Below are 24,713 nucleotides of genomic sequence, written 5' to 3' on the forward strand. Positions count from 1 at the left end.
ATAAAATACAAGTAAATGCATGTTATTACGTTGCGGAAAGGTCTTCTTTCCGATGCTCTCGAGCTTTTTTCATTCCTTTCACTCTCGTTTGCTTGCGTATCTTACAAGCATTGTTGGTATTTGGTCAATTTTGCCTCTATTATTTCAGCATTCCCCGAGGATAATTGAACGTAAATTGAAGCCTAAGGGTACAGGATTCGTCGGAGAGAAAATTATAAAATAAATACACTGCGTTGATGAAGTTTGCAGACATTATAGATAAATATATATGATGAGAAAGATTTTCGTTGAATGGCTTGTTAGTCGTAATAAGGAAGAAAAAAAAAAAAACGAAGACATCGAAAATTTCTACTGTACTTTAGCGTGTCATTTTCCGTTTTTAATTTTTTTTTTTTTTTCTAACGATATAAATTCACGTTACATACAAGGTTAGTTTCGTTAAAATTTGCACGCGAAACTTTCAGCGAAAAGATTCCAATGGTACGAAGCAGAATAATTTGAGGAAAAAAAAACCGCAATCAAAAACGACGACGATTCCGTTTAAACTTATCCTCGTGTTTCAACTGATCAATTTCCCCTCGGTAAAGACGGTGAGGACAAAAACGAGAAACGTTAAGAAAAAAACAAAATATACTCGGAATATTAACTGCAGAGTCGTAAAATGTTCAACGAGAATTAAGAAGAGACCTAAATTCTTCTCCGTGTATCTGATCACAAGTAGGCGACGATTTCGACTGATGTGCGAAGAAATGTCTGTTAAAACCTCGCGAGTTTCTATCGCAGTATAACAATTGAACCTTACGTATACTTCGTCGCAATTTTATACGAACAATAGCAACATAATGAAGTAATAAGTAAAAAGATGAAAAAGAAAAGCGAGAGAAGAAATATTATAAAAAATAAATTTTTATAAAAAATATTGTAAAAAGGCTTATCAAGAGTGAAGCAGAAAAAAAAAAGAAAAAAAAGATTTGTAGAAAATACGAAAAATATTGAAATGCGAAGACGACGAAGAGAAGGAAAAGAGGCGGACAAGAAAATTACTGGTTTCTTCCCTAAACGACAGCGACGCCAGAAAACGGGTCTAACGACCGTAATAACCTCTGACAAAGACAGGTTGAATAGCATAGTCGATGTGAGATATCGCGATCCGAGATTCATCGACTTGCTTTTTCATTATTTAAATTCCTCTTTTTTACGCGAGCGATATTTTTCGACCGCAAAATATGTGAAAATGATATACTCATCCGGTTCTTTTTGTCTATTTGATTTTTTCTTCCTCTCGCTATATCTGTCGTCTTTTATTCCTTTTTGTCAAACAGGAATGCTGATAACCTTTGGCTGACATTCTTTATACCCATCGCTCTTACATGCATTAATATTTGTGTGTGTGTACCAAAAAATTCAAACGTATACGTACAGGGTGACGACTCTGACATTGATATTTGTAAATGTGAAATTTTGTAAACTCACCGATTTATTCGATAATCTTCTTGAATTCATTATACGTAGGTACACAAGTGAACCGAATAATTTTTCTCCTATTACAAATTATCATTGCCACGGAATGATGTTGCAAAGAATTTTACAACGGTAAAAAATTATACGATAGGTGTATACGATTTGCGGATGGGTATTTTTTGTCGGTATACCTACTTGCGCAAACGAAAATTTCAACAGTTTTTGTTCTCATATATGGTATTATTTTGATGTTGTTTTTTTTTTTCTAACCCTGCAACCTTCGCAAGAGATCCGATAAAATCTCGAGAATGTAACACGAACGTCCGTCCGATATCTCCGCATGGCAAACTTGCCCACCTTTACATCGACATTTATTTTTACGCAAGGTGTATGATAGGAATCGCGGTTATAATTATAAATTTAAAATCAACAACGAAATTCTCTCCGGCACCTATAAACATTAATTATTTAAGAAGCGAGACGACATGAAAAAATTCGTCTTTATCGTCGTTTTTTCAATATATATACACAAGGATAAAGATAAAAAATTGTTGCAATTCAAGGATTCTGCCTACGAATATTTTGGTATTTTCTACATCACACGTATGCATACGTGCACCGACATGCATCTACGTACGTAAGTAAATCCCAGTGTAGCGTGCTTAAAGGCATATAATATAATGACACAATTCGAAAGTTTTTTAAAAAAAGATTTTTTATGAGAACGAGTTAAAACAAAATTCTATGTACATATGTATAACACAAGACGATGATAATCTTTGTATAAAAATGCAGCAGCAGGGTTAAATGTCAACAGATTTTTTCGATGCCTACGTTTAAAGGTCTTTCATACACGGCTGGTGTGAGCGTTGTTTTATTTTCAGCTTCTCTCGCCGAGTGATCGTATCGCGATAATTCTACTTTATTGACGGATCCCATTTTAATATTTCACGAGAAGAACTCATCAACTTTCTATCATTCGTATAATAAATTCTCTAAATGTATTTAACATTTAGCTTACAATTAATCAGATTCTTTTTCTCATTTTAATTCCTGTTTCAGTTCAATTCCATCATAATTTACCAATCGTCGAATTACATTACACGTATTAGTACATACATGCCGTGCTTATGTTTTCTTATTTTTCTCTAGACGTCATAAATATAGGTGTATATGCAATTTTGTCTGCCTTTTTGCCCCCCCTTCCACGCAGTCGACGCGCGGCGACTAAACTTTTGTTGCGTAAAACTTTCGACATTTTAATGACAGAAACTAGTTTCGAATATGGAATTCGGGTTATCTGTAATTGAGTGCCTACGCGCCCGTTCGAATCACCGTAGCGGAGTCCCTCTCGATTTACTATTCAATTAAATTCTACAGTACGTTATATCCAGCGATACGTAAAAGACTGGCCAGTTTTTTTTTTTTTTTTCAACGCCCAATTAATGTTTAACTCTTGAGGAACTTGTGAACTTCGAGGAAAACAAAGATTGTATTAAAAAGGAGAGAATTTTCTTTTCTTTTATTGTAATTAAATCGTCTCGATCTTTTGCAAATATCTTACTTTATTTTATATTACAAACTGTCAGATTCCTCGGCTACGGCAGCTTTGTCAAAGCGTACAGTTTGTGCATCTGATCCTCTCACGTTTCATCGGCATTGACCCGAAATGGTAACGTATAGATACACACACATACACACACATATATATATATATATATATACATATACGTATAGTTGTGGTATTTAAATATACTGTAAAAATGCATCGCGAGGGAGAAGAAGAAGAAGAAGAAGAAGAAGAAGAAGAAGAAGACCGCGAGTAAAGACGGGAGAGATGTTGATATACAAGAGGGAAACTGGTTTTTTGCAGTCTTAGTAAATGTTATGCCAAAAGTTGTCAGACAGTGACGTCAGCCCCCCCCCCCCCCCCCCCCCCCCCTTATAAATCCAGTTAAGGGTCTCATTTTTCTACTTTTTCAACTTTCCTCCACTAACAGTAGACCGAGACTGCAGTGGTTCGATAAAAAGTTGCTGACAATTTTCACGCATTCGTTCCATGATTTCCCAAATTTAACGTCAATTTTTTTTATCCTCAAAGAAGCCCCGAGTTTTTGAAAATTCGTCGAAAAGGTCTGTTGTACGTAGATGTGCTTAATTCTTTCGGCAAATTTCACGAAATATGGAAGAATGAACGATTATACAAAGCCAGTAGTCGGTGTGCGGTAAAATTTCAAGTTTTTCTGCGCCAGCTATTCTGCTGCACGTAATATTATATTCGTTACACAATTTATTGGCAAACGCATTCGGAGACGAATACAGCGTCGGGTGTCTTTTCACTCATACGATATGAAATGTGTTAAATTGGTTAGGGTGCAACGTGCATACGTTTGCTCAATTCAAAGGTTTATATACGCGTTTGACTCGGTACCGCTAAATTTAGAGAAGCGGTTCCATGACGGATCGCCGCTCTCGCCCGTTTCGTTCGATCGCTTCTGCATCCCGCTGCAGATGGCGCTAAAAGACCCTGCTAAAAGTGATGGGAAGAAGAAAAAAAAAAAAAAAATAGTATAGAAAAAAAAAAATTAGTAAGTCAACCCGACAGCTATATATACATATAAATATGAAAGAAATGACGCTAAGAAAAATTATAGTTCTTTTCACCTGAGGTTCAAGTTCGTAACGTTATTGTAACGATGCATATTTAGGAAAACTAGTTACTATATTTTGCAGCATGAGAATTTCACTCCCAGTGTGAAAGTGAATAAACCGTGTTACTGCAGCACTGAGAAACTCAAATAGTATAAATTCAATCCGTTAAAAATTATACCACAGTTGCAAACAACAGTAATTTTTCTCTTAATCGTTTTTTGACGTTAATGTCGCTAGCTTGAAACTCGTTTTTTTCTTCCTCTTCGTATTATACGAAAAATGAAGTCAAATTTTTTTAACGCGAGTCTCTTTATCGATCGAATAAGTACAATATTTAGTTTTTCAATCACATGCAGTACAGGAATGAGATAGTTATAGAAATGAAAAAAGAAAGGAAAGAATGAAGAAAATAAAATACCGTGATATGTTACACAAATGAGAGAGTAAAAATTGCCTAACTGGTCACCGGTTCAGATTTATTGGCGAAAAAATTCCTGAAAAATTGTTTTGCTTACCACAGAACACGCGAGAAATAAAAGCAGAAGCCCGCAGCGACGCCAGCGGCCGCTCCTCCTAATATCCCTTCTCCTTTCCCCACCCACCGTGAACGGTACGAAAAAAAAAAAAAAAATAAATAAATAAATAGAAAAAAAAAAAATAAAATAAAAAATAAATAAATAAGTAAAAAAAATAATAATCGTGCAAATTCTCGGAACACCGAAATATTGCAAGGCAAGGTTATATTTTCGCTGCGGCAGGTAGGAAATTCTCCGGTTCGTTCGCTACGGGGCAAAGCTCTAAGCAAAATTACCGGTTATGTACCGTCTATACGTGCACACGCATACATATATATATATATACATGTACACCTAGGCAACGTGAAGGGTGAGATTAGTGGAGGCGGGTCACGCCATCTGGGAAATGCGGACTGCACCCAACTGCATCTAATTTCGCCCCCCCCCCCCCCCCCCTCCTTCCCGCCCCGAAACAGGCACTCATACGATTGCATTCGGTAGTGTCTGCGTAATTGCGTCGCAATATTAATTAAAAGTCGCAGTCTGCCATATACTGCCTTATTTTATTTTACTTTCTGTTTAAATGTGTTGCTTTTCTTTTCTTTTCTTTTCATTTCTTTTCATTTCATTTCATTTCATTCCTATTTTCTTTCATCGGTTTTCACTTTCGTGCTACGACGAGAAAACTTGGATTACAAGTTTTTGTACATAGTTTCATTATTGGAAGTTTATTCCTGAGCAATCGCTGCGAACAATCAATGTTGGAGTTTGGTAGAGGTCTTCAGATTTTTAATGACATCGTGATAATTTATTGAGGATAAAATTGTTTGTTTTTTCGTTTTAGACTTAAATGGAAGTTATCGAGGTAATGCGAACGAGTTGGTTCAATCGATCTTTTCGTAATGAAAACTTGCGTTTCGGTTGATTCAATGAAAAATTGTCGGTTTCAGTGGTTTTTTCAGGAAAAAATCAGCTCGCCTGTGTGATTCGTTCAAATAAAGCTTTTCATACAGCAAATTTTGTTCAACGATTGATTCATTTATTCCTGTAATAACGAACAATCCCCGCAGAATTCTTTTTGTTGTAAATTAACGAACTTTGTTTTCTTTTTTTTTTACTGGATAAATAAATCAAGATACACGTACTTGCGGGAAAAATTTGAATTCCGATTCGTTTTGTTTTCCGCGGGATAAAATTTAATTAAGTTAGAGGAAAAAAAAGAAAAAAATCGTGGAAACCCTCTAATTCCTGCCAGACAACGATCGCGTAATAAATAAATAATTCCCGACTACCAATTACGCTACTGAAAATACATATTTGCAGTCTGTCAATTAATTATGATTTTCAACCTGTATAACGAATAATAATTATAATAAATATAATTCATACGACGACGGTCGTTAATTTTTTTCACCCCTAATTTCAACATTACCACACGTCCCGGCATATTGTTACGTAATAACTCATAACGACGACGATGAAAAATTTAAATAGATACTTATCTTGCGGAGAGGCACACGCGATGCGTATAAGCTCATTTTACTTACGCACTCGTTTAATACGGAGAATACACGTATCGTATGCCGAGGTATGTGTATATTCTATGTACGTGGGTACATATCAGCTTTATTGACGTCTAGCACCTGCAAAACCCACCCAAAAGGGGTGCAGTCAGGCAGCAGGCAGACAGGGAGAAAGGGAGAAAGGGTGAAAGGGAAGGGGTGGTTAACGGAGCAGGCTGACCTTGAACTTAACCCCGGTAAGACGAGCCGATCCATATTCTAGAGCACTGCATCAACGAAACTACGTACGTGCGGCCACCCTTGCACTTCCATTTGCAGCGTTCTTCTTTTGTTTCCGAATTAAAGTATGGCAAAGATTTTCTCTTGCTCGATACTAAAACTCGTCAATTTTCAAACGAACATGAAGCAATCTTGCTCTCAAATATGATTTTCATTACCATTTTTGCACGGATTTGAATATTTTTGGAAAGTGCGATGCGACGCTTTAAAAAAAAAAAAAAAAAAAAAAAGAAAATAAACGAACGAGAATGTTAATTTTTCCGATATTCAAATATGACACGTAAATTAGATTCTTTGCACTTATTCTCGCATAATATTGAATAATTATAAACGATACTGTATCGTGGATAAAATATACTTGGTTATGCAAGTGTAGAAATCAATGATAATAATAACGACGCAAATTACATATTTTCATTCAGTTTAATTTTTACAAGAAAAGAACGATTCGAATTATTAACGCATTTCTAGCTCACTCCGCAATTTCGATTTTTTAAAAGACGTAGAAAATGCAAGTACATTATCAAGAATATAATGTTCTACAAGAATTGCATCAAAAGTCCAGCGTTCAAGTGCCGTTTAAAAAAAAAAAAAAAAAATCCTACTTTAAATATTATCGTCATTTATTGCGCTGAAGGTGCAAAACTAGTTTCGATCTACGGTTCCACCACGAAAGATTATATTTTCGTCACTTTTTCGTACGTATTGTATCAAGCTAATGCACTATTTGCTGGTTCGCTTCGTATAGTTTCCCACGAAAGAAACGAATGTGCGCGGATTGGTTTTTTTTTTCTTTTTTTTTTTTTTTTGCGTGTCGCAAATAAGCCACAGTAGCTATAAATACTTCGTGCAGAAGTTAGTGCGGAGTTGTAAGCGTATGGATTTCATGGAAGTGGAACAAATGAATATGCCATTTGACATATTGTAGGTGCAATAATATTATAGTTTTCTCGAGTACAACGTAGAATAGCTCGGAATAATCCTCGATCGAATGGACCATTTTTAAAGCTCGTGTAAGCGCGGCTGATAACCTGGATGGAGAAAATCGAATGAACCGTTATTAGATTCATCAATCTGACCATCGTTAAAGGAATAATTCTACCGAGATTATTCTTTTTATCGCGGGCAGAAGTTAGGACCGAATAGAAAATACAGCGAGAAAACGAAAAAAAAATTTGTTCCATCAAATGATTTGGTACTTGAAATTTTTCATTCCTTCAAATTAATTCACAGCGCTATCCGCATCGTTATATTTCAAGAGTAAATTACCCCGCATCGCATCGTTAGACTGGTATTTAAAATCGCAAACGGTGTCGCGCTCTAAAATTCGTGCAATCGTTCGCAGGTACGATAAAAAAGACAATTCGTCGATTCGCTGATTCTTATACGTTCTCTTTTCCGCGGTAGTAATTCAATCCGCATGCATATATGTATAAGTATATCTGTATAAAATAAAGTAATTCAATTGTGCGGCGGTGACTCTTGAACAACATGTCGAATAAAAAGAAACAACGAATAAAAACGACGCACACACACACACACACACACACATATATATATAAAGATACACGGACTGCGGAGAGGGGAGAAAAAAGAACCCCGAGAGAAAAAAAGCAAAGGAATTAAGATTGGCATTGAAAAGTTGTTACGAAAAATTCACTCAACGCGAATTGCGTCGCTTTGTTTCACGGTTCAAACCTTAGCGTGTCTATATATTATACATTATATATTACGTACATAACACGTGTCTATATACATACAGCGGCCCGAAATTGAACGAGTCTCCGATCCTCGTTCGTTCAAATACCAGAAATATCGAAATGTATTTTTTATTCATGCACAGCAGCGGTATCGCGGCGAAGCTACAGAGGCAGGCAGAAACAACGCAAACCTTGTATACGTATGCTTGAAATTTATCGACGCATGCGTATCATGTATGCCAATGTATAACATACGTGCATATAAAACGACGTGGCTTCCACAGCGGGCAGGGCGAATCGCTTTCAAAGTGTGCATAATGCGCGCTAAACGGAGCAAACGCAGCGACGCGAGAATTCGTCAACGTCGAGAGTAAACAACGATGAAAAAATTGTGTGAAAAATCAGTAACTGGCAAAATTATGATTACTCGCAATGGGAAATAGTGAACTGCGATAGTCGAAAGTGCAATGAGAAACCACCTCACATTTCCATAAGTTATAACCGATTTGATATCTGAAATCTTTCGATATTTTTATATCGAGATTTGATATTAGCGAGTTGTTTTCAATTCCACATTTGCGTGAAAAACTTTCACAATATGATATACAATCTTACAAAGCATAGAGGCATATATATTATTTTGCACGATTTACCGAAGAGAAGAAAAAAAAAAAATAAAAAATGAATTATAGAAATGAAGAGTAACGACAAGTGTAAGAGAGACCTCGTATAAACTGACCTGATTATATCAATTAATTTCATCGCTTTACGCACGCTGTACGCGTGTGAAATAAACAAAGAAAAAAAAAAAAAAAAAACGATACAAAATAGTTCTTCTTTTATCCCCGATACAAAAAATTAGGACCGAATAATCACAGCTAGGCAGAGAATATAATCTGAAATCGCATGTCTGGCCCTGAATGCAGTATAAACAACACCTGTACGCATATCAAATGTGCCTCATGCCAGTATAACATACCTAGGTTATATACATACCCATGTGTAACGCTCGCTTTGACACGAATAGAATTGCATGTACATACCTTTATATATATATGTGTGTGTGTACATAATGGTTACAGAATGTACGTATTACGGATGTGCGGGGAAGGGCGACACGTGGCTCGTCGGTTACGTCAGTGCTAGACGTAACAACAATAGACGACGAGCAGGGAGGGAGAGAGAGAGAGAGAGAGAGAGAGAGAGAGAGAGAGTTATAGGTACGTACATGATGCATAGATACCTACGAGTTTATCCGGGACGGCACGGCGGCATGACACGGGAGGATCGAGGTGGTCATCCGGCGTGAAGGTTATGCCCTCGGCGAAGAAGGAAGGAACGAACGACGCAGCGCGACTTCCTACTACGTTATACTATTCTAGCCTTTCTACGCCACAACGATAACGCGATGCCGCCGCAGCAGCAGCAAAGACGCGGTGCGATGGAATTTTATCTCTCGCTGAAGCGCCTGTGCACCAACAGGAACTAGCGGTTCAAGACTGGCCGTAAGCCAGCCCTCGAACTTCCCCTTCTCACTCTGCAGGTTCCAAGTTCATAGGGAAAAAGAAAATTAATGATATCCGATTCGAATTTCGAACTAGAAATTCAGACTCGTGGTTAAAGCTTGTAAAGCTCTCGGATACCGTGTTACGTGAAAGTACGACGCTTTTTGTATCATTTTTTTTTTTTTTTGGAATCTTGTTATTTAAATAATTGAAACAGTATCGAACCGATAAAATCCAAAATTTAATCAGACCTAAGTTTTAATAAGCCTCGTCGATTGGGACCAAAATCCCTAGACCTTGAAACTTCGAGATCTAGTGGAAACTCAACTTTCCACTTTCGGGGCGATTAAAATGTCTTTCGTTTTTCTTTGAAGACAGGGAAACGGGAAGTTACAAGAGAGATAAAGATGGATCGGATCGCTACCGCGCCCAATGCTAGACGCGCATTATACCCACGTACAGGATTCAAGTACCTGCCATGCCTCCGCAAATACGCACACGACATACTGTGATGCCGTACATACCTCCGCATAGGTATATCAATGCACACGTGCATGTATGACGTGCTGCAACGTACGACATAAAATTATGCGACTACCTACACGTACGTGTACGGGACACGATTTTGCCGGTGAGTATATCGTATAGTACACGTTAAATCAGTAAACGGACGTCGTGTCGTACAGTGATCAATTCACGTAAATTATCTACGATTATAACTCATTTCTGTAGGTACATGACACAACGGCGTTCGTCATGCGGCACAATCGTACTATATTTTTTCCTATATAGTGTGACAGAAAGAAAAGAGAAAAAAAGGCCGTTCGGATTTTCAACTTCATCTTCGATAAACTTTTCCACCTGATACGTAGGTACACGCGCTTATAGGTAGGTGTATGTACATAAATTTAATGAGATCTAGGAAAAAAAAAAAAAAATTTCCCTTTCAACGAAAACTTGCTCAACAATATTTGAGTTATAATACCGTACAATACACTACAGGTATGTTAAATATTTTACCATTTTTCAATAATACATATTATACGCATACGCACATCATCTACGTGTAGACGTTGACTTGAGTTTGAGGTCATTGCCGGGACAAGGTTTTTTTTTTTTTTGAAAAAGAGACCCAACTGCACACGTAGTGCACCTCTATTGTAGGTATCTACGTAAATATTACAATAGGCGTGTTCAACTATGCACGGATAGGCGAGAGCCTCTCTTGGTGCTGCACGCAGCACGGTTTGTTAACAACGGTGCCAAGGTTATGATTGTTACGAGGTATAGAATTGTAGGTTGGTGGATGTAGGTTCTGTTGGGTAGAGGTATACGCCGTTCAACTTGGCGTAGAGAGCGATTGTTACGTTGCCGCGAGGTTGGCCAGGGCAAGGTCTAGGGCCAAACTCTACCTGTACTCTCCATTCGCCGTAGAAGACCACGAAAAAAAATGTGAAAACGACGAAAAGCGAAACGACAGTAGTCGAGGGAGAAGAAAATTGAATGTTTTTTGAAAAGAGTAAAAAAATCCATCGATATTGCAACATAGAGTTGAAATTATATTATCGAATATGCGCTGGCATCAATTGCTCCTCAGGAATATTACGATATTACGTATGCTAATTAAACTCTCGTTATAATTACTGCATATAATTATATCCCACTGTGTACATCATTTTGTTTATCCACTCGTTAAACTTCGTATACTTTAAGCTGTATGAAAAGATCGCTTCAAAGTAATACGAAAATACAAAATACCGAAATCATAAAGAAACGCTTGGACATCGACGTTTTTTTTCAAATCACTTCCAAACTGTTGCGGAAAATCTACTAAATTCGCAATAACTAGTACCGAATTTGTATTACAAAAAAAGTCTTTAGAATAGAACAGAAAAAAAAACCACAAAAAAACGCGAGCTATCTTACATAAGGCAAGTGTCCCAGTTATCGACCCTGTCCCAATTATTGAACTTTTTTTGTTGTATCTCTTTGATTCGTAGATACAATTACTACAATTACTAAAAAATAAATTTGTAACGTCTAACCCTCTAGCGATTGGTTTTAGTCATCGAGAAATTTACACTTTGTACCGTCAGTTTATAATTTTACACAAGAAAAGCTTTAATAATAGGGTAAACTTACCATAGTCTAATCAGTGAAATCGAACAATTATTCTATTAGCTTTTAAACAAAGTATCTACAGACTATATCTAAGCTTCCGTTTACAATTCCATTAACATCAATTTTTGCATGTTTCGAAGAGATCTTTGCTGTTTATGAAAATAACCTCCCCCGCCCCCCCCGTTCGCGCCAAGAAAAACGCATAAATAAAAATAAAAAGAGATCGACGCTGTCGAGTGAAGAAGGTTTGAAAGTGAAATAAAATAAAAAATGACGTATGAATCGGTGGAATAATAATAAAATAAATTGCTGAGCGTGATTTGTGCCAGTGGTGCAGCAGGGAAGAGGAGAAGAAGAGACGACACATCCGGACGTCGCTGCGACCGACGCGGTTTGCCCTTGTCCTGAGAGACCGACCGGCGCAATTAGACAAGGTCAGTTGGAGGTCTGCCAGAAAGACTTTTTGCGCTAAGCGAACGGTAGGTAAATGTACCCGAATACATGCACACCCGTTACACAATCTACCTACGTACAATGCGCGTACAAATACCTACACCTACAACCTTAACGCACGTCCGTATTGTAACCTTATGCATCGAAAGCCACCTAATAGGTAGGTAATAATCCAGTTTCGCGGGAACAGAAGTCTCGGTGCTAAGACGTTTAAAATATAACGATGACCGAATTTATGTACGAAAACTAATTGCAAAACGACCCTCGGCCTCGCTCGTAATTTTAAATAAAGATACGGGAAAACAACGAATCTTATCACAAGTCGAATAATTATTTATGCGGGATCGAGTGATCATTTGGTCTCGATTGCGCTTCGAATCCTGCAGCCGGTGGGTAATTCTGAAGAAATACATATTTGGACGAAGGAGATTACGGACCGAAAATTTGGACAAACGTTGCGTAAAGTTCTGATGTATAAAAAAAAAAAAAATAAAAAAAAAATTTCATTCCTCAAACATTAAACCTGGCTACAATATTTTATTCATTTCACCAGAAATTTCAAAGGTTTTGAAAATCTTCATTTTTCGCATCTTCGGAATCGAATATTATATTAATATAAACCACCCGCGATTTTTCACCCGAAAATTTTCCCGACATTCCATTCTGAGAACAGGAGTCGTTGCACCGGAATTCATGCTGCACGCAGGATACACGATATTGCTATCCGTTAACACATGCAAAACACACACGTGAATATAACCGAAATATTCGGGGTAGTAAAAAATAATAAGCGAGCGATGAAAGATGTTTCCTTTGGTCAAAGAGGATTTCTTTTCCTTTTACTTTTTCTTTTTTCTTCGTTTTAGTTTCACACAAAACGAAGCTTCTCGGTATGATAAATTTGAAAAACACTTCGCTTTGCGATATCGCCGGACGCGGGTAAGGAGACGAAAAAAAATAGTCCAAAATATTTAAAATAACCGTAACTACACAATTTTCATCGTTTATTATCACTGTTACTATTATTATTGTTGTCGTTGTTGTTATTATTATTATTATTATTATTTTCTATACCGTACATAAATGTAAAGTGCAGTTGCAACGAAAATATTTTTAACTCTATAAGCCAACTACTATACATGTGCGTGAAAAATTCTTTGATGTTTATTCTTAATCAAATGCGGTACAGGAAAACATTCGTACCGTAAATTATCCATGATACGTTTTCAAAAGTGTGTAATACCGTAGGTGAAAAAAAAAAAAAAAAAAAATAACGGAAACGAAACATTTCACATGGTTGCAAGAGAGAAGAATTCAATGGCTGAAAAAGTTACTTGAACATAGATATAAGCTTCGACAATTACAGGCATGATAAAAATTTGTCGTTAACGTAAGTAAAATTAGTGAGTATCGTACGTGCACACTGTACACGTTTCACATACATGTATGCAACTGGCTGCAGCGGCAACGCTGAAGCAAACATGAAATTGCACCGGTGATATCTGAAATGCAGCCGCGACCTTGACGCCGCGCCGTGGAACTAGACGTTATGGCAGTTGCGGTCGAGTTGATAAATTATAACGCATATCGTGTCATAGGGTGCGTGAATGCGATTTCGAGTGTAGAGGAGAAGCTTCGCGATTTTCATAAAATCATATATTCTCACTGGATTTTTCGAAACCAATCGAACTCATCATACTTGGGTTACATAAATTTATATTATTTCCTTTTCTTGCTGTCTTTTCGCACGATCGTACATTCAAATAAACGTACTAACAAAGCGTGTATATAACGTATGGATGAAGGGCGGAAAAACTTTAGAAGAATGCCAAGCTCAAGGTGCATTTTTCAAAGGTATAATGTACAGATTACACATGTATATAAGTAATACATTTGAAATTATATAAATGGTAATCAGTTTCCGTTCAATTCACATTCGAAACACCGGATCGCGATTAAATTTTCTTTTATTTCTTCGATACGGGTATCTATTTATCTTCATCCATCGACCCGTTTGTAAGATTTTACGTTTAAAAGAAAAATTTCCCGGATCAATTTGTAACGCGTAATGAAATTTCTCAAATAACGAGAAATAACTAACTGAATAAATCTAACCTGCAGAGCTGTATTTGGCAGGGAATAGCTCGTACACGTATGCAGCTACAAAATTAGTCTTTCTCTGTACGATTGTTTGCCATTCCTTGTACACGACCTTCACCTTTGTCTTTAACCGCGTTAAACAGAATTGACAGTGAATAGCTGTAGAGAGAGAGAGAGAGAGAGAGAGAGAGAGAGAGAGAGAGAGAGAGAGAGAGAGAGAGAGAGAGAGAGAGAGAGAGAGAGAGAGAGAGAGAGAGAGAGAGAGAGAGAGAGAGAGAGAGAGAGAGAGAGAGAGAGAGAGAGAGAGAGAAACGGCGCAACAACTTCCATGCATTGCAGCAGCAGCTGTCTGCAGCCGAACGATTGAGGAAAACAAACGAGTAGCGTCCGAATATATTATTAATTTTCGTGTATGCGAATTTGCTCATGATTGTTCAACCGCTCTGACACCCGAAAACAATCGATCACAATACGTATTGACTTTCAAATCATTCCAGAGATGATAGAATAGAATAACCAAATTAGCATTCAAGTTGTATTTAGTTTCGCTGTTCCTTTATTTGTTTCTCTTTTGTAAATTTCACATAATTTATAAAGTAGAAACACGATTTTCGTATCGTATTCGCAGGTGTTTCATTTAACATTTTTCGACAACGAAAATTACCTACGTTTCGGGGTGAATGAAATCTTCTTCGAAGATCGAGGATTTTTCAAAACTCCCGCGTTTTTATCCAAATTCGTGCGTCGACTTCACTTCTATGCAAAGTGTGTTTTTTGTTAATCGCTTCGACACGCGTATAATTGAGAATTTAAATAATCACCATTGTTATATCTGCCGACTATTTCTTTTCTACTTGCATACATCACGGTGACACAAATGCGTTTATTTATAAATTGTGTATAAAACATCGTTCAAAAATCTTCCAAAAATACTCGCGAGGTCGTGAGTTCGGTATAACAATGATTGATCTAAAATAAAATTTTTCATATAATTACATATAACGCGTTCGAATAATTTTTTCACCGCAGTAAGTAATATACGGTCAGACTGCAGCCGTAATATGGATTTTCTTCTCACCGTAGGGTTCAACTTGGTTATCTCAGCCAACTCGACAGTTTTCGCTGATATTTCGTTTTTTTCCCCCTTATTGCACATTATTCCCCCCTTCCTCTCTTTTAAACGTGCAGCATAACTTGCGCATAATACTTTTCGCTTAGGTGAGCTGAAAGAGGAATGAAAAAAATTAAAAACGCCTCACGCGGGCAATGCAGGTATTGAATTTTACTTGGACTGCAGGTTGATTGTGCACGTTGTGTCACGCCTAATGTATATAATATACAACACAACGGTGCTGCGATAAGAAGTCACGCGAGAGTAAGTTGCCCGCGTTATAATTTAACCTCATATACGATTTTATAAACTATAAGTAAAAATAAATTTTATTACATTTTCGTATTACGTGTCGTATGAACGACAACGTTGCAAATTATTATTCCTCGTTAAATTTTGCTTTCAGCCGAAACTGCGTGACGGTGAGGAAGATGATAGCTTCGAGTAAGATTATAAATGCAGCATTTCGAAGCAACGGCTGTGCCGATGTTACGTTATTCAGCGAAAACCGGAGTTTCGCTGCATCATTGCAATTTAACACGCAACATCTCGTTATTGAGTCATAAGAATCACGATCGTACTTTATATGGTTCGCTAAGTGCGTTATATCCCGTAAATAATTTTCCTGCGTGAAACCTTAAATATCTTCAAAGCGATACTGCACGACATTAAAATCATTCATCCGTGTGTTCAACCTAAGGAGAGCAAACTTTACTCTAATTGCATTTATTTCACTTGGCGAATTAGTCTGCTGTCCGCTAAGTTTTAATAATACTAAGAAGAAAAAAAAAAACAATTGACCATCAGGATTACAAAAATTCAAGTTCATCGAACAATAGTCCAATCAATTTATTCCGGACTGTCAATGAATTATTTACAATTAGTCGAATTCACCCAGTATTAAGTATATATAAGTTAATAATCTAGCAGAATATTCATGCATTCAAGGTTAGTTTCGACGAATGTCAATTATCCTCACTAAGTGTCTTTCCGTTGCAATAAATTAACGATTCTTTCATCACCGCTAACAAAAAAACATTCCGTCAAAACCAATTCGCAATTCAACGTAATTCATTTCCTGCCGATTAATATTCAGAAATTTTTCCCATTTCAATCGAATATAAATTTTTTGAGACTCTACGCATATAGTTATATAAAAAGCAATAAAAATATTTGTAAAGTCAAATGAATTCAAATCTATTTATACCGATTCTTTGAGCCTAGGAAGCCTCTTTTCCAATGCAATATGAAAATATCATTCCTACATCATTCGGAAACGGGTTTTGCACCCTTTTCTTTTTGGATCTCGATGCGGTTGTTTTACCTGAGATTTATATTTACACGAAATCTTTTGCAAAAGCATGTTCGATATACGTACAAGTGTTTCCGCGGGCCCAGTGCTGCGCCTGGGTTCCCTGAATGATGGCCGTTACGGACATCATAGGTTTCTCCTTTTTCATCATCTTGAATTCTTCTTTTTTCGCAGCCACTTTGAACAATTCGCGTATTTCTTTCCCGCTTTTCAACACCCTTTTTTATTCCTTTTTTTTCTTCCTTATCCACGATGTAAATTCAATTCGATTATTATCTCCTCGCTACAATTGTTATTATTACGACACAATTTTCTCGCAGAATCTGCATCTTCGTTTATTTATTGCAAATGAAATTTTTCTTTCTCTTTTAGATACTTTGTACACTGTTGCACATACGTATGTGTAACGTATATTTTGAAAATAACGACAAATCACTGGCACGTTTTTTTTTCCTCGCTTTCTTTTGTTAGAAAATTTTGGTATCGTTCACAAATGTTTTACACTTTTCGTTCCCTTTGTCACTGCTTTTGTCGTCGTTGTTGTTTCTGTTGTTATTATTGTAAGTTTAAGTTTCCTTTTCAATCAATCTTTTATTCGGCAAAATATAATCCGTTTTGGCGCGCGTTTGCAGCGAGACACGCCTATTAAATACAATTTGCGTAATAGATGAAAATCCTGAAGCTGAAATTATCGTATAAAAATCGCACGTGTAACTTTATATTACGTTTGTGAAAGGATTGACAAAATTTATTTCGAAAACATAAATAACTTTGAAATTTGCCGAAACAAATTTCGAAGCCACATTTTCATCGTCACTAATTCGCACGTTATTCCCACTAGATTAATTGAAATTTCTTCCGTGATCAAATCATTTCGTTAATCGGAAAGATTCGCTTTTCAATGTATCAAAAATACGAAAATAAACGATTTCAGAAAAAAAAAAAACAGTAATTTATTGCACAGCATATTCGATAGGCGACTTGCAAGTAATAACTACATATAAATACGTATAACATGAGTTTACAACTACTGCGAATACCGATGTGAGTTAGGTTACAGGTACCTAAATACCGACTCGCAAGGTGAAGTGAATTAAAAAGAAACGAGATAAACAAGAGCGAAAAGAAAAAGTGCGACAACAGGAGTTCGACTCGACCCGCAGACCAGCCTTACACTCGTCGCCCGGTCATCGTCTGGGAATTCCTTGGCTCCGAATGACTCCGTGAGTGATTGCTTTTAGAGTTTTAGTTCTACAGCCTATATATACGTGAACAGATGCACAAATGTAGGGACGTACGTAGGTACAGAAGCCATGCTGCATCCGATACGCTTTTCGCTATTTCTCTTTCCATTCTTTATTTGCTTTTTTATATTTCCTTGTAGGTTTCATTGGTGTTTCTTTTCTTTTATTTCACCTTTTCTTGCTCGCAAAATTTATATCCCCGTACTCGATATACACGCGCAATTTATTGACTAAGCAAAAAGTGTGTAATATATTATACGTATACATACACACTATGTATATTGATATTAGTTCGAGATTATTCGATCGATTGCTTTCACATACGATAATATTGAGCACCGTTTCGCTCTGCGCTCTGCAAATAATGCAGTTATTTTATTAGAAGTATCGGAGAGGGAGAGAGAACCGAATAAAAGTTTAAAAGGATGAAAAATTCGCGGTGCATCACTCATCGCGAACGGATGCAAAAGCCTGCAGAGTTCCCCTCTACGTGAACACTCGGCCGGAAGTCGGCGCCGTTTGCCCGGCGACGCGTCGTCATTTATGTATATAGATACATACGTATACATATAATAAACCGCCTCCTTTTTTTTTTCTTTTTTTAACCTCCTCAAACGCGGGGCGGTTATAATATGTAATATAACGACGACCGCATCAGCCTCCCTCTCCTCTCGCGTTTCCCATCCACATCCATCATATTCTCGTGCGTGTACATATATGTATAATATCGCGAATACGCATACATATATATATATATATGTATAATGTGCAGCGCGGCGTGCACGCAACCGAACAAACCTATTTTTGCAAATTTTCGCGTTCTGTTTCAACCCCCCTGTTTTCCCCCCCGCCCCGTTTACTTTACAATTCTTTTTTCCTATTTCGTTAATTTATTATTCCTCTCAACTGTCCGCAGTGTATCCGCACAGTCGGTTGTGTATAAAAATATAACTATTAGCATTTTTCATACAACGAACATCGCGCGACAGGAAGACTTCAAAGGTCGGGGTGGATTTTTTCGTTTACTCTTCAAGTATATAACGGTTGAAAATTTCAAACTCGAATTATACACTTTATGTATACGCGTGTAATAACTCGTGCTGTTTTTTTATTTTTCCTTTCTTATATCCAGTTTTGTAAAAAATTGATAACAACTTCCGACGTTTGGTAGATTTTCGATGAACATGGGGACGAAGAAATTTGGAAACAGAAATAATGACCAGACGCGAAAATGATTACCGCGTGCAGCAGCCGCTTATCAAGTCGTCGGCGGGCCGCCGGTGGTAAAACGATACGATTGTTTGCCGGAACGACGACGACGCAACGATGCAAGCAGCTAGTCAAGGTGACCGCGTCGCACCTTGCGGATAACCGGCGAAGCAAAAAACAATAAAGAGAGAAAAAATAATGGAGGAAAAAATGGAAAATAAAAGTGTAAAACGTGGAAAATAAGTGGAAAGAGAGAGAGAGAGAGAGATAGAGAGAGAGAGAGAGAGAATGCAAATTCGTAAAAATTCCAAGGATACCTCAAATGAATTTACATTACACAAATTAATTAGTCAAGACTTTGCAGAAATAAAATACGAATACGTCATGAAATTCAACGTACACACGCTCTTTTGAATAACAATTTTCAAATTTTCTGAAGTATTTCGTACACCGCTCTGCCTTTCACAATATTCTATACATGCAAAAGTAAATAGATATAATGAAATGAATATAAAGTTGAATTTACAGACCGCAGAGAAGAGGAGCCGTAACAGAAACAAATTTTTGAACCGTATACGAGGTATTTAAATTTTTGCAATTAGTGAAAATATAATTTAGAAATGGAAAAAGAAAAAGAAAACGGCGGAGACGTGTATCACAGACTGCATCTTGCAGGCCAATCGAGGGGATATTTACGTACGTGAGGTACGTATATAATAGGATGAGGGACGATTACCAAGAGCAATGGCCGACTGCAACACGCGACGACGTTAAAAACACGCGAATCAATATACCTATCCTGGGTAAAAGGTTCACCTACTACAGTTATGCAGGGTGGTTAAATCACTCTTTTCGAAAATACTCCGATTGAACATTTTCACGGCAAAGTTTATCGTTCTTCTTTACAATGAATTTACGGAATTTTGTCTTATTGTTTTTTTCCTTTTCAGGTATCGCGCGAAACTTATAAAAAGCAGAGATTTCATTATTTTACCGCACGCAAGTTGTCGCGAAATTACATATGGATGAACCCTCCGGTATTATACGTTGCATATTATAGCGCGGAATACGGACGACGTTTCAATATATTATGTGGAACATGGGCACGACGAGTGGCATAAAATTCTCGCTTGTCTGTCTTTTACAGCGCAATAATAACATCGATTATCCATAGTTAAATGAGGTAGAACTTTCCAGCCGTGCAATATGTATTGACCGAGCGTAAATGTGAGATATGGATACGTCTTACGTGCAAGCCTGTCGGCGAACAAATGAAAAAACCAAACAGTTTTATCGAAAAATGTTACGTGTAATGTGAAAATTAAACACAGATTTTATAATTCAGAGAAACGTAAAATTATTATTAAATAAAGAGAGTGCCTGTGTGTGACGAAGCGAGAAAATTTACATTCTCGTACGTTTGATAATTGAAAATTCGCAGCTTGTTTTATCTGGTCATTATTTTCATATCAAAAATGTCCGATGCGAGTTGTGGTTTGTTGTAGTGCAAATATTTAATTAAAATTTAGAATTTGGTTTGAATTTCCCAAGATTCTTAGTGTAATTTATACACTTTTAATCAAAACCGTCCAAACTCTGATATATTAAAACGACGAACGACGATTTTCGAAAAATGGAAATGAAAAATAGTGCAGTTTTTCAGCGAATCTAAAGTTCCGCATTTCAGCGGTAGAAAAATCTCATTTCTATTTCTGAAATAAATCTATAATGTAATGAGTTATTAGTCCTGAGAATTTCCTGATTTTTTTAAAGCGAGTATATCCGCACTTCAGACTTCCTTTAATTTTCCTGTTTTCTATTTTTTCCCGTACCTACAGATATAATATTGTAATTCATACATGTACGGAGAACCGGAATTGTTGTTGCAGATCGACGAAGGTGTCTAGCACAACCTTCGTGATTGACAGGAGACCTTGTTCATATTATTATTCAGTCGCGGCAAGCGTTGCCGATAGCGTGTAAAGCTGCGAAAATACGCATCGATATCTACTTACAAAAAATAAAAAAATAAAAAAATAACCTCACACAATAAGCGTAAATTGGAAAACTACTTCGCGTTTCTTATTTTATTCGTTTCAAGGAATATTTTACAATACTTGTATACTGTTTATAATATACATACCTACTATATTATAATATCGTAATATTATTAAAGGATTTTGGTTTAATCCACAAGCCGTATAAGTAAAAATTTTGCAAATGATAATTATTTTTGCATGCTTTATTAACACGCAGAGTATACAAAGCAGTAATTTTGACATCTCGCGAATATTCGAAACTGCAATAATATAAAATGATCGCTGAGTGAAAGTTTATTCGAATTGAAATAAACGCGTACAGGTAGACACAAGTTTTACTAATAAATAACGCAAGTTCAAAACAAGCTACATAAAGAAAAAAAAGAGATAAACACATTTGGATTTTCAATTTATCGCTGCAATTAATTATCCCACCTTTGAAGTTTCCTTTCTCACTTTGTACAATACCGTTCAACTTTATCACAATCCCAATGACGTTATATTGCCAATCACGCTAATTTAGGAAAAACTAGCATAAATTATCCTACGAAATGTGTTAAAAATCAAACCACCGATCGAAGTTCGTACATTTTGTGATCATTTACGACAATAAACATATATTTTACGCAACACGTTGTGTAACAAAGTAATTCGCTTAACAAGAAACAAAACAGAAGAAGAAAAAAAAAAAAAAAAAAAAAAACAAATAGACCGAATAAAATCGAATTTCGCAGACGGTTTAAGCGACGAGATAGCCGATGAAGAAATGAATAAAAATGACTAACGACAATCGTAGACGTGATTTATTAGAGTTTCTCAGCGGCACGGAAACCTTGCAATTCAATATCACGAACTGATTTTCAGAACGCCATTCGCCACGAGACGGTATTCACGGCTTCGCAGCACCACCGACGACGCCGAAACTACGAATGCGAGATAAAACGGCGAGTAGAACAAACCGGCAACGGTCAGACGCTCGTTCGAATTCGGCCGCGACGAGGCGAGACGACGGAAATCGGTTATTCGCTACTAATCGTAACTGCTGTTATTAATATACTCTTTACGAGATTGCGATCGAGCGGTGCTAATCGTGATTATGTACAGTATACGTATAAGGTGTATAGGCAGGCATGCTTCTTCCACCATTCATGTTCCTTTTTTTCTCTTTACACATTTTTCATTATCCGATCGGGGCCTGCCGCGGTATTATAAAGGCAATTCGTTGTATCCCGGTCAATTTCAATCTGACAATACAAACTGCGAATGACGTTGGCAGAAGAAAAAAAAAAAAGGAAGAGAAAAAGCGAAAAGATAATAAAACACGACAAGAATGAGTAACAAGATACAGGTCTCAATGTATTTTCCTTTGATAGAAATTAGTCTCGGTATTATACTGATGAAAACGGAGTGAAACGTGTGCGGACACAACACGTGATAAAATGATGGACAAAATTGCGTACATCTTGTTTACATGTTGTTGTTGTATATTTAATTACGAAGGGTAGAAGAAACTACGATCATTGAAACGAGGCGACGACAGGACGGGCGAATTTGATTAAACGCGGCAAAATTATGTACACATATATGTAAAATGAAATATGTATTCCGTACGACCGTGTATATAACGTGTGTCCCTGTACATGCATGTCCGAGCGGCGATGAATTAATTCCACTAAAAAAACAACTGTCAAATTATAGCGAGCCGAATGCTTATTTATAACAATACACGATTCATCTGCGTTATAATTTTAACTACACATTGCAAATTTATAGATTGTCAATATTACTGTCGTTACAAGATTACGGTTTATACGTTAAGATTCCATTTCCTTGTCAATCACTGTCTATAACGTGTTATTAATAATCGCACACAAATACTGCATATGTGTGTGTGTATACATATATACGCGTAATGAAGCAACGTTGACTCGACACGTTCTTCAAAAATATTGCGTATAAATAAAGCATCGATTATGTTGAAAAGGGACGAATCAAACCTGGATAATCTTGCAATATTAATCGCTCAGCGCTTCCGAATGAATATACGTATAACACCTGATATATTGCGATACGACTTATATACCACACGGAAACGGTACAACAGAGACTAAAAAAAAATCTGGGACGAATGGGTGCGAGAAAAACGAATAAAAACTTTCGAGAGATATTACACGTATTTACACGTACGATTAACTATCTGTACATTTGCCTCTGGTCGAATTGATGCGTGCGTAGGTGTGACGGTGTAAAAATTATTGCTATAAAAAAAAAATAAAATAAAATAAAATAAACAAATAAATAAATAACACAAAAAACTAAAAGTACAAGAAAGAGAAAATGGGAAAAATATAAAACGCGGAAGCTGAAGATGCGCACTTCGGTTGTAAAAGGACGTCTCGTGCGGCACACTTGAGGTCGGGGTATTAAACCGTGATCGAGCTTTCGCTTGCACTTAGCGTGCAGTGCGCGTCGACGGCGGTGTTTGGCCGCGAACTCCACTCACCGACTGACTGACTGACTCTGAAACTCCCTCCTCCCTCTTTGCTTCCCCCCTCCCCCCCCATCACGCCCTCGCCGCCACCGTCACCCCCCTTTTGCCGACGACGACGACGACGCGCGCGGTTCCACCTTCTGCGACTTTAGCAACGAAGCGGCAACGCGAGGCTGACGATGAGACGACGTCGTCGTCGACGAGAGAGGGAGAGAGAGAGGGAAAGAGAGGGGGGGGAGGAGGAGGAACTATACAACACCGCCGCACCGTTGCTCCTACTTTTCGCGACTGCACAGTCAAGTTCTAGTGCGCGGCATTGGGCCCCAATGCACTTCGTGCCGCAGCTTTTCAAGCTCTGGTTCTGACTCGGCCGATGATGACGATGACGATGATTCAGGGGAGCTACGCTTCGTCCCGCACTAATCCTTCTTACTCTTATGACGGATGTAGTACGGTTGTTTTATATTGTTGGGATTTGCTTGCTTTGCGGTGTCGCGCGAGCGATTCGAAAGCTTTTGTATGACAATGCAGTGTATATCGTTCTTGAGTAGGTACTTCGAATCTGCTTGGAATTTGTCGTGAAGTGAAGGTGCGATTGTCGGAAAGTACGTTCTGGGGAATTGATATTGTACAGATTTTTCATTTGTTTATTTCGCTATACGTGACCGGCTTTCAGGATATATTTTGCAAATTGTTCGATTACGTTACACTTGAAAAGAAAGAAAAAAAAAAAAATTTGGCAGTATTAAAATTGACCAAAAGTGAACGGTGTGAGCTACTATAGAACAATTTTTGCGGTCAATTCGGAACTTAAAAATCAGATAGTGTTAGATTGACGCAAAAAAAATATTTTATACAAGTTCACACCGCATTTTTTTTACAGCGTATACTTCGCGGGATCATTTATTGGTCATAGCTGACCGAGAGCGCATTTTCTGACGTCAATGCGATCACGTTGCAAAAAAAATTTCAAATCGAATCGATGTTTTACGAAATAA

At 37.2% G+C, this 24,713-nt stretch overlaps 1 protein-coding gene across 7 annotated transcripts in view; it reads right to left on the reverse strand.

Annotated features, from left to right (window-relative positions):
- The window catches only part of Usp (ultraspiracle), a 55,084-nt gene that overhangs the window by 18,957 nt on the left and 11,414 nt on the right, over positions 1-24,713 (reverse strand). For 2 of the 7 annotated variants that reach the window (XM_046611142.2, XM_046611139.1), the window contains exons 1-2: positions 23,601-23,728; positions 16,799-17,414 (exon numbers count right to left, since the gene is read on the reverse strand). The exons of 1 other annotated variant lie outside the window; for it this stretch is intronic. In XM_046611142.2, the coding sequence (XP_046467098.1) occupies positions 16,799-16,883 (85 nt within the window). In that variant the 5' untranslated portion in view covers positions 16,884-17,414; positions 23,601-23,728. Of the gene's footprint in view, positions 1-16,798; positions 17,415-22,009; positions 22,025-23,549; positions 23,566-23,600; positions 23,729-24,713 lie in introns of those variants that run through there. 4 more of the 7 variants (XM_046611141.1, XM_046611140.1, XM_069133756.1 and 1 more) reach the window with 4 other exon arrangements.

This window comes from Neodiprion pinetum, chromosome 2 (assembly GCF_021155775.2).
Source record: "Neodiprion pinetum isolate iyNeoPine1 chromosome 2, iyNeoPine1.2, whole genome shotgun sequence".
Taxonomy (NCBI): Eukaryota; Metazoa; Arthropoda; class Insecta; order Hymenoptera; family Diprionidae; genus Neodiprion; species Neodiprion pinetum.